At 32.7% G+C, this 10,895-nt stretch overlaps 1 protein-coding gene across 1 annotated transcript in view; it reads right to left on the bottom strand.

The window, feature by feature from the left end:
* Positions 1-1,191: 1,191 nt before the first annotated feature.
* LOC134534750 (elongation factor 1-gamma) overlaps positions 1,192-10,895 on the bottom strand; it is a 58,439-nt gene continuing 48,735 nt past the window's right edge. The window contains exons 8-10 of the mRNA XM_063373272.1: positions 8,602-8,771; positions 2,249-2,373; positions 1,192-1,711 (exon numbers count right to left, since the gene is read on the bottom strand). Coding sequence (XP_063229342.1) covers positions 1,556-1,711; positions 2,249-2,373; positions 8,602-8,771 — 451 coding nt within the window. The 3' untranslated portion in view covers positions 1,192-1,555. The remainder of the gene's footprint in view (positions 1,712-2,248; positions 2,374-8,601; positions 8,772-10,895) is intronic.

The following is a 10,895-nucleotide window of genomic DNA, read 5'->3' as shown; positions in this document are numbered from 1 at the left end:
TAGTAGTACTGCATTCTTTCAGATCGCATTATTTCTTCGCAACATGTGCCAAACGTACATATAAAAATTTAACATCCTATTTTTCAATAAGTTCTTTAATTTTAATATGTCATAAATAAATACATTACCGTCACGGTAAATATACATCTCGGTTGTTACGGTAACTGTAGTGCAAATGTGGTAGCTATCGTGCTTCTGTGGTAATTATGGTATCGACAAAGAATCTTTAGTTCTTTTTATGGTAATTATCTTAGGATAACAATTGGGTTTGTACTGTAGTTATGGTACATCATCCAATTTATTCGTAAGTTGTTGTTCATTTGTCTTTTCTTCATATTTACGTGCTCCATTACTTGGCTGCAGATTTAAGGTGATTTTTACCACCATATACTATCGTTACTGTTTTTATGACGGTTTCTTACTAAGAAATGTATATTTCTGCAAAATCTTTATGGTTAAACGATCATCTATTATAATTTATAGTGACGGGACCACATATTTTGTACGATCAATGCGGACAAAACGATAATTCGAACATCGGTACAAGCGGACTTTTTTAACCTTAGTTGTATGGCAATTTTGCCGGGACCGTAGAGAGTATACGATAAACACGGACAATCGATACATGCGAGTTCGATAGATAGAGGTTTGACTGTATTTGCAAACAGCTTGTCTTAATTCCAAAAGTAGGCTTACTGTTTTGGCAAACAACTTGCCTACATAGTATTTCTGTATTGTACATATACATACTGGTATGTATGTATGTAGTATGTATGTATCTTGATCCCAAAGTATAGCTGTTAAAGTAATTGATGCTTGTACCACTCATATTGGTATTAGATTTTCTACTTTGTTTTTTAAGAAGATCGAGCTATGTTAAAAACCCCAAATCAGGAATCATTGTGATTTCAGTATAAAGAACTTCATTATAACAAACTGCCATAATTTTGGTACCTTCATGTTCTTTATAATGAAGCTCTACTGTATCTACCGAAGAGTAAATTTTCACTGAGTATATATGTTTTGTTCACTTAATAGACAGCAAGATTCTTCATAAAAAAATTACAAGACTGTTCATGTTTGTTTGGTGCTGTGTAGCTGCACCACATTTAACAAGAGGATATACTTACAGATAGTTTCAGAATCAACTTACCACTGTGTAAAACAAGAGTAAATAACCAGAACCAGTGCTTGGGATATTTTCAGACCTATTTAATATGTTCATTTCACCACAAACATTTCTGTAAAAGCAATACACACATCTCTACATAAGAGATTATATATGCAATCACAATATTCTCCTTCAAAAACAGGCAATGACATTAGGTTACACACCAAGAATATGTTGTAAAAATTATTTTTGGAAATAGGATATAATTATAATCAACCAATTAGAATAAAATAATGACCAGAATCTCTTGTAACTGGAATAGCCATAAAAAAGTTTTCTCGAAAACAAATACGTATAAAAATAAAGCTTCAAGTTGAACAATATCAATAGGATGGATAATGGTGAAAAAGGCCATGCATTCAAAATCAGTTCACGCTTCATTCACTACTTAAATATCTTCCCTTGATTGAACTTTCGTCCTTGCTTGTCTGTGCCAGACCATGAAAGGTAGCGATTCACCATCTGCTTTGTTTCTTCTTTCTTGGGGTCCAGCTTTGTCCACTGATACGATTCATAGTCAACCTGCCAGTCGGGGCTCAGCTACAAACAGTTCAGAGAAGTCATAATTAAGTAAGAAGCTGACATTTTACCCATAATGAATTTGCAATACATTTCAACATTTAATATTTTTACACCAACATTAATACTTAACACAGAGTATCCACAGTTTTCTTCACTTTATTCCCTTGTCCTAATCATCATTTATTCCTCGCAGTCCATTTGATATAAAGTCTGCACTATTACAATTTCCACCAAAACTATGTAACTGACACAACAGTCCAAGAACAGACTATAATTAAATTGCAATAAGTAGAAAACAAATGATTTTCATCCATTATATTTAAAATTTGATAGTAAAAATCAGATTTACATTTATAATGGAAAGTAAATTGATGATTCAAATACTGTACAATTTTTAGACATTAAGATACTGATACCGTTTCAAAACTATAATATTGTCATTTTCTGTTTTTTATATTCTATCTGCAGGAACCCTGCTTAAATAGTGGAAACAGTAATTAAATAAGTCCAAAATTGTACACGCTATAAAAAACTTTAATATCTAATACAACATACCTCAAATGCCAAATCATGTCCCCTCCATATCCATATACCAGATATCGAGCTATCATTATCTGTACCAAACAAGCACACTGAAGCAAATGCATTTTTTCGCATTTTGTCTAACCTCTGGTACATGCCTGAAAAACATTTAGGATCCATTAGTTCAATATATACAAATTCTAAAAACAATAGGATACGTACACACACCATATTAAATTTGCTAACTATGATCTTAATAATTTTAAATAACTCAAAAGAAAAAAACTGAATTAGTGTTGTCAGTAGTAGTAATTGTAGTGGCCATTAAAATAAGTAAATTTCATAGTTTCCGCTGTGTATAAATTGATAGTTATAATCAATCTAACACCATATGACATATCAGCTTCTTTGCTGTATGTATCTATTACAAAACAGATGTTACAACTTATATATATATACACACAAATAATAGATAATGGCTTAGATTTCAGAAGAACTATCAGAATTTAGTTTATAATGTTGCTGAACCAAAAACAATTTACTTGACTGCGTTAACAAATATGTGTGAATAATTAAGAGTTTAAATATGCAAATATGAGCTCATTTTACTTGGGAATACAGCATTAAAAATTTTTCCCAGTTTTTTTGTAAATGATTTTCTTTGGATTTCAAGGTATTTAGCAGTTCACAAAAATTTTCTGGCTAAAGATCAAGGGTTCTGGAAAATAAGGAGAATCAGAACCTATATGAAAGTTTGGTTTGTTAGGTTAGGTTAAGATAAATTAGCTGCATATTTAAAACTTAAAGTTTATTTCGCAATGTAATATTTTAAGAAACATTTTCCATATAATTATTTAGCTGACAACCTAACCACTCTTTCACCTTATATTGTTTGTCTAATTTTCCAGAAATTTTTACACGTGAAAAAACTTTTATCATTCATACTATTTGAATCCGATACTCGTATTGGTGTATTATTTGAACTAAAAAAAATTACCACAGGCCAACTTTTCAGCACACTACTTTATTACAAGTTACCTAGCCTGCACAGTTTCTTCACAACTCACTAGGTGGCTGGAGCAGCACTGTACCTACAGCCTGTCTTGCAGAAAAATCAACTAATAACATGTACAAACAATGGTTTTCAATTGCTGGGTTAAATATTTAATTTAGGAACACCAATAAAAAAAATGCTTGAGAAAAACCTAATATGGCAACAGCAGCAACACCAAAACAATTGCTAGTTATGTAAGTATTATTATGGCCAAGGTATATAACCCCGAAGTTTACAGTTTGTTAAACGGATACACAAAAATGATTTGTTGACCAAGTTAAAAGTGATGTAGGGCTGCAAAGCAAATACCTACAGCTAAGGAGTTTTAGTCATGGTAGTATTTTTTAAGATAATTTTTACAAGTATGTTGAGCCTGTGATTTTTTCCATATATGAAAAGATGAACAAAAAAAAGGTCAATGATCACAGAACAACAGTCTTGTTAATGACCCCAAAACTTCCTGCTGGATTTATATTGCCATCTGGGCATCATTACAGCTTTACTTTGCAGTGTCCCACAGGTTGCTGATAGCATTTATTAGTTGGTTTAAAGTTAAGTTAGAAAGACACTTGGGTATGTTGCCTGCAATATATATATATATATATACACACACACACATATACTGTGCTTTACCCGAAAAGTCTGGGAAACTTTCTATTTGTACTTTTGAACAGAACTAACCCAAATAAATAATCATCAAACTAAGCCTCAGGCTAAACATAAACTGAATATTTTCCTCAAATGTAAAGAGTTTCTGCTCATAACAAGTTTTTAGTTACACAACATTTATTTTCATGCAGTGAAAATTAGGAAATATTGAAATCTTTTCAGAAACTCCACCAAACCTGCCTTAAAAAATAAATTTAAAAAACCTATAAAGTTGACAGGTACGGTCAACTCTCAAATGGTACAAGTCATTGGTAGCAAACTGGAAATTATCTCACTAAAAAAAAAGTGAACATGAGAACTTGTGGGACTTCAGTGCCTGCATGTTCATTACTGTAACTTTTTCGTGAGTCCCATGACCAATTGACACCTAGAAGTAATTTGGACCATATTAACTCAGCAGGTTTTAACAATTTCATTTGTATCCTTATCCTTAATTGTTCACAATAACTGTGTGAAAATATTAAAAGGTGTGATGATCAACCTTGAAGCTGTTTCTATATAGCCACTCTACATTTGTACATCACCAATCTCAAAATGGCTGCATAATGATTGACTGTGCAGGTAAAGGCACTATGATCGGTGAAAACTTATTAATATGAGCAATAGTTTATTCTATAGGGAAAATTTTTTTCTACTGTGCACAAGAACCCCTTTGTAGGTATGATGGAATTTTAAGTACGGTATGTACAGTATGAAATCATCTTTGAGTAAGGTTAAGTGTTATCTATATAGTTATTATTTGTAGTCCTCTTTGAAGAATGAACTAAACACTGTCGTGAGGCTTTCAGATATTCTGCGCTTAAAGTAAACATAGCAGTGAAAAAACGAGTTGGGTGGCTGAGAAAGACACAAACTAGAAAAATTATAGTTAGAGAACTGTAATTTTATGAAACTTCTAGAAATTAACTCATTATTTCAATTTGATTAAGTGTAAGAGTCAATCGCAACAAATTTTTTTTTAGTAAAATTAAATGAAACTTTGCATAATTTTTGTACTGTACTATCCTCCCTACAGAAATTACAAGGACAGTAATTTTTTAGGTCTTTATAATTCCATAAAAAATTACGACTGGTCTCATTTCTATGAATAAACCAATGTTAATCATCAGGTGGATGTTTTAACAAATTGTATAACTGACAATATGACAGAGCTGCCAACCATTACGGATTTTCCGTAATTATTACGGATTTTAACCCCGAATTACGGAATTACGGAACATCGCTAGTTTATTACGGAAACGAGGCTTTGTGCTGCATGGTAACGGAAAAATTTACGTTTCTGCTGTGCGTGTTTCGTGAACGCTGTTTGAATACTTCGGTTGGTTGCTCAAATAACGGAACTAGTAAGTGTGCGCATGTACGATGTACTGTCGAAATAAGTAAATTAATTCTCGTGTTTTCAAATAATAATGGGATGGTATTACGTCCGTTGTACGATACAACTAGTACATATCCTCGGACTTATCGTTTGAAGGCTACTTACATCACGATAATTTTTGTACGGTACTTTGGCTAACCTGTGTTGTATTAATTTATTTCTTGAAAGCCATTTTTTTCATCATAGTGTTTTTGTCCGGTTTTTGTCGTGTCTACAGACGTGAAAATTTTTTTATTTTTTTCGATAGTGTTGTGTTCTTCAGTGCCGGTTGTAGAAATGAAGCGTGTGACAGAATAATGTGCATCTGTGGGAAAAAACACGCAAGACTTCAGAACTTTCCACTTAAATATTCAAAAGAATGGCCATGATTGTCGTTTTCAAATGTTTGGAACGCCACGGTTTTGTAATGTATGCGCGTGTGACTTTTCGATTGCACATGGTGAAAGGGATGACTGTAGACGGCATATTGAATCAAAGAAACATGCAGAACATTTTAAAGCCGTGACTAGCAATAAATCTATATTTTCGTTTTTTCGCTACATCTGAAGAAACGAAAGTAACGAACGCAGTTATTGTTTACAAGTCCTTGTGTTTGTCTTGTTTGTTTACATGACATTTCTTATCGAACCAGGATAAAAGAAGCAAATAAAAAGACAGTTGTTTTAAAGTTTAACTTTGAATACATTGAATTGAAGATTCAAAATATCCAGTAAAATTATTAATATTTCTTACATATTCAGATGATTGTATTGTTCAAATAGATTTTTTTATGTATTAATTTGCATTGTATTCATATTTTTCTTTTTCTTTTGCATATTATTGTCGTTGTTTTATCTTGTGAGTGTGTTATAATGCCCCAGGAAAAATTTATCGTGCATGATTTACGCGTACTTTTTTCATATACCTAATTGCCATTACTGATGGGTGTGATTTGAGGTTGGCAGCTCTGATATGAACACATTTATACCACTAATTTCTAAAAAATTACCCAAATATCCGTTATGGTTTTCTAATGACTTAATTCAAGCATTAAAATCAAAAAAACATTTTCACAAACTTTATAAACGATCCAACAATCCTTATTATTATTATTTACAGTTTTCACATTTTCGCAAAATCTTATATAAAACGTGATAAAATTAATTGGATCCGCTCTACTAATAACAACATCAAGAACAATCCAAAGAAATTCTGGAAGTATGTTAAATTAATGAAAGATGGTTACTATGAACAATATTCTTTAAAAATCAATGATGATATTTGTGATGATCCAAATGTTATATCTAATGTTTTTGCACAATATTTTTCCAGTATCTACAAGACTTCAACCAATAATGTGACGTCTTCAAACATGTCCTCGGATTCTATTCCTATGTGCTACATTTCCGAATCGCTTATTCTATGAGGCATCAAGGCTCTCAAGTTATCCAAATCCACCGGCCCTGATGGCATCCCTAATTTTATTTTAAAAGGCTGTTCGTACTTATTAGTTCATCTTCTTTATCATATCTTTGTAACACCAGTTTGCATTCTCAAGTTTTCCCTAACAAATGGAAAATAGCAAAGGTCATTTCGATACACAAACATGGCTCTAAATTGATTGTGTCAAACTACAGACCAATATCTTTACTTAATGGCTTCGCAAAAATATTTGAAAAAATTACACACAAAGTTTTAAATTTTCAACTTCAAAATAAATTATCAGCCAGTCAGCACATTTTCAGATCTGGAATGTCTACCACTACTAACCTAATTACTTTTCTTAACCCAATCCATAATGTAGTTACTAACAGAGGTCAGGCAGATGCCTGTTATTTTGATCTAGCCAAAGCATTCGATACAGTAAACCATTCTCTACTATTAAAAAAACTATCAGACTTTGGCTTTTGTACTTACTACTTGAACTGGTTTTCTAGCTATCTCAATAATAGATATTTTTTGTATCTGTCAATAACCATAAATCCTCTTTACACCATGCTAGTTCAGGAGTACCACAAGGTGCCACTCTCACCTCTCCTCTTCAATATATTTATAAATGACATTACCATGGTCCTTAATTACTCAACTGGTGTACTCTTTGCCGACGATCTGAAAATCTCCAAAATAATATCTACAGTCAATGATTGCGCTCTTCTACAAAGGGACATTAATGAAATCAATAATTGGTGTCTTCTAAACTTGGTCAATCTCAACGATAATAAAACTAAGGTAATATCCTTTACTAGGAAATATAACCCTATAGTTTATAATTACATTCTGAATAACCCAATCTCAAAAACTTTCATTATAAAAGACCTTGGTGTCTTTCTAGATTCAAAATTATTTTTTCATAAACAAATAGACTACTTAAACTCGATTTCAAAAAGAACATTTGCTATTATAAAATATATCACTCATTATGCTACCAATTCCGATTCAATTATTTCTCTTTACTTGGCATTAATTCGATCTAAATTAGAATACTGTTCAACTATCTGGAATGACATTGGGTCGACTGATATTGAGAAACTAGAAAATTTACAAAACAAATTGTCTCAACTAATAATTCATAGAGGTTTTCCGCATCCCAATCTTATTCCTCTAACAGACCGTAGAGCCTATTTGGACTATCTTTTTGTACATAACATTTATAACTATAAAATTAAATCTAGCTATATTCTTGAGAACACCGGATTGAGAATCCCCCAATTCAATTCTCGCCTCTTTTCTAGTTTATGAACTATTTATAACAAGAATGATCTTATTTATAGACTTGTTAAAAACTATAATAGACACAACACCAAGTCAAATTAATTGTGTACAGAGCTATGTTTTAATGTATTTAATGTAATTTATATCCTCATACTAATTATAGTCGGTATTTTTTCTCTTTTACGTTTACATTATTGTACTGTATTAAATTTTATGTCTTGCTGCTTACTACTTTGTACTAATTATTATTTTAAGTATTATATTTGTATTTGTCCTTGTGTTGTCTGTGTGTATGGATGTCTTGTCCTTTGTTTTTTGTTTCTTTATGTATTTGTGTATATTTTGTATACGTCGTGCCCACCACTAAAGTCCCTGGACTGTTGGTGCGCATGTAACAAAATTCAAATAAATAAATAAATAAATTCATAATTAAAATTTATTGGAAACAATCAAAACTGTTCATACTAGTCTTCAAACATGAGCAGTTTGTCCATACTAAGATAGAGTGTTTCAAACCTGTCTCCAGTATGAAAAAACTCATAACTATGGCTAACACTATGAACACACATAGCTGAATTACGCCTTTTCACGTACCTGATATAAGGTTGCAGCTCATGAAGACTTTCTGCAGCTCATCGTTGTACTTGTATTCTCCTAACCATATTGAATAATTCTCAGGATCAAATTTTTCCCAAAAGTAAGGTATGGATTTGGACTCATCTTCATTAGAGTAACAGCGTTTAAAATCATCCATGACAAATGACCTATTAAGAAATGAGGTCATTATTGCATGATGTACATGACACACTTGAATAACAAATTTATATACGTGTAGCATGAACAAACAGCGTAAATTGTGGGCGATTTGTAATCGACTGGAATTTATTGCACTGTGTCAAATAAGGTTAATGTAAATTAAAACCAGTTTTTATGTCATATACGTAATGTGAATAGCAGGAAGTAACTTGAGGGAAAGTATTGCATTACACTTAATTGCATGTAAATGGGACCCAACGAATTTCCATCATAAAATGTGGAAAATCATAAGTACAAAGAACACAAATACAAAGTTTTATTGTAGATAAATGACACTCCGTATTTCTTTTAACAGGAATATTCATAATACGTAGCAAAACTGCATAATTTAAGTGGATAGTAGTCAATTATTTTTATGTAATAAGCGACAATAAAATAAAGTGAGGCATCAAACGGCTGCTGAAAATTAGTGTTGTGTTTTTTGGCCCAATAACTGTTTCTTTGGGTTCTTTACTGTAACTTTCATGACCAGTACTTAAAATTAGTTACTCTCTCACGACTTTAGAGACCTGCAGACATCCTGCTACAACTCAGAACCATAAGTGTTCATAATCCATAATGGCTTACAAAATTGTTCACTTATTAAAAAAAAATTCAGAACCTTCAGTTTTTTTTAAATATAGTTTGTCTTGTACCATGTAATTTGAAGTCCAGATAATCAGCTCTAAAATTATAAATGCCAATACAGTAGAACCCCAATTATCCTCGACTCGATCATCCGAAACGCGGATTAACCGCGATTTATGTCCATCAAGTCCAATTTTTTAGTTACATATAACCAATGTTTCAATATGTATGTAAATGTTAAAATACTTTGCAAAATGTATGTTGGGCAAAATACTTTGACTCAGTCATGTTTAATACACAGAAAGTTAAAAAAAATACTAGTACGTACATACATACGTATGTACATAATATTTTTGTGTTCCATGTTACGTGAATAGATTATACACTGGTGTGTGATTCCATGTCCGCATGACCGGACTGTACACTCCCGCGCGCAGCACAGCGCCGTGCCACAGAGATTACCCGGTGCATGGAGACAGTCCAGAGTCCATTAGTGTACGTTGTTGAAGCGTGAAGGTGGTGATAATTTTATGTATTGTAACAGTGATCTGCATTCCGACGGATTATACCATAATGTTGTGCGAAGTGTTCAGCGCAACATTTCATCAAATGAACAGAAAAGAAAGCGAGTGGTACTGTCAATCGACAGCAAAACAAAAATTATAGAAAGATTTTAAGTGGAGAAATGATTGCAAACTTGCAACTGAGTTTGATGTCGGTAACAAACTGTGCGCGACATCATAAAAAATCGCGAAAATATCCTTCAGTTTGCTTCACAGGCTGACACTTCAAGTGGATTAAATAAATGCATGATGATGAAAGAATCCACATTTAGCAGCTTGGACGCTTGTTTGTTTGAATGGTTTCAACAGAAAAGGTCGGAGGGTGTACCATTAAGTGGCGTAATTTTATCACAGCAGGCACAAATTTTTTTAAAAAACTAGGCCTGACAGAAGAACCATTTTCCTGTTATATTACTTCTCCGTTATTTTATTAGCACCGACTGTACTGAAGTGTGTGTGTCGCAACTAGTGCTTGGCACGCAAGATAAATTCAGCCTATCACTTGATGATGCGGCGCAGTGATACGACGGTGTTTGTTTATTTCAAAACTCAGCTAAGAGTGAATGGAGAATAGACATGTATAATGACCTCTCACGTTTCCCGAGATTAGGGTCGTTATAGAGAGGTGGTCGTTATAAGATTTCCGACCTATCTGCAACACTAAGTCATAATAGGCCGTTTTTGCACTAAATCCACGTTCAGCAAGCTAAAAATAAGAAAATATAACATTTAAAATTCATATAAATAAAAGGGGATAAAAACCCCGTAAATTATACGAGACAGAGACACCGTTTCAAAACCATGAAATCAAGTCTCAATGCACCGGTATGAAAAATCTTATCTCGAAAAGAATTTTAAAGGCAGTCGATCTGTAAAACAATAACCAGCCCGATGGTGTTACTGACAAGAGCAATGAGCGAAGTGTGGCAGCGTCGCTTACGA

Source organism: Bacillus rossius, chromosome 8 (genome assembly GCF_032445375.1).
Source record: "Bacillus rossius redtenbacheri isolate Brsri chromosome 8, Brsri_v3, whole genome shotgun sequence".
Classification (NCBI taxonomy): Eukaryota; Metazoa; Arthropoda; class Insecta; order Phasmatodea; family Bacillidae; genus Bacillus; species Bacillus rossius.
The sequence above is the reverse complement of the archived record's forward strand: the minus strand, read 5'-3'. Positions and strand labels throughout refer to the sequence as shown.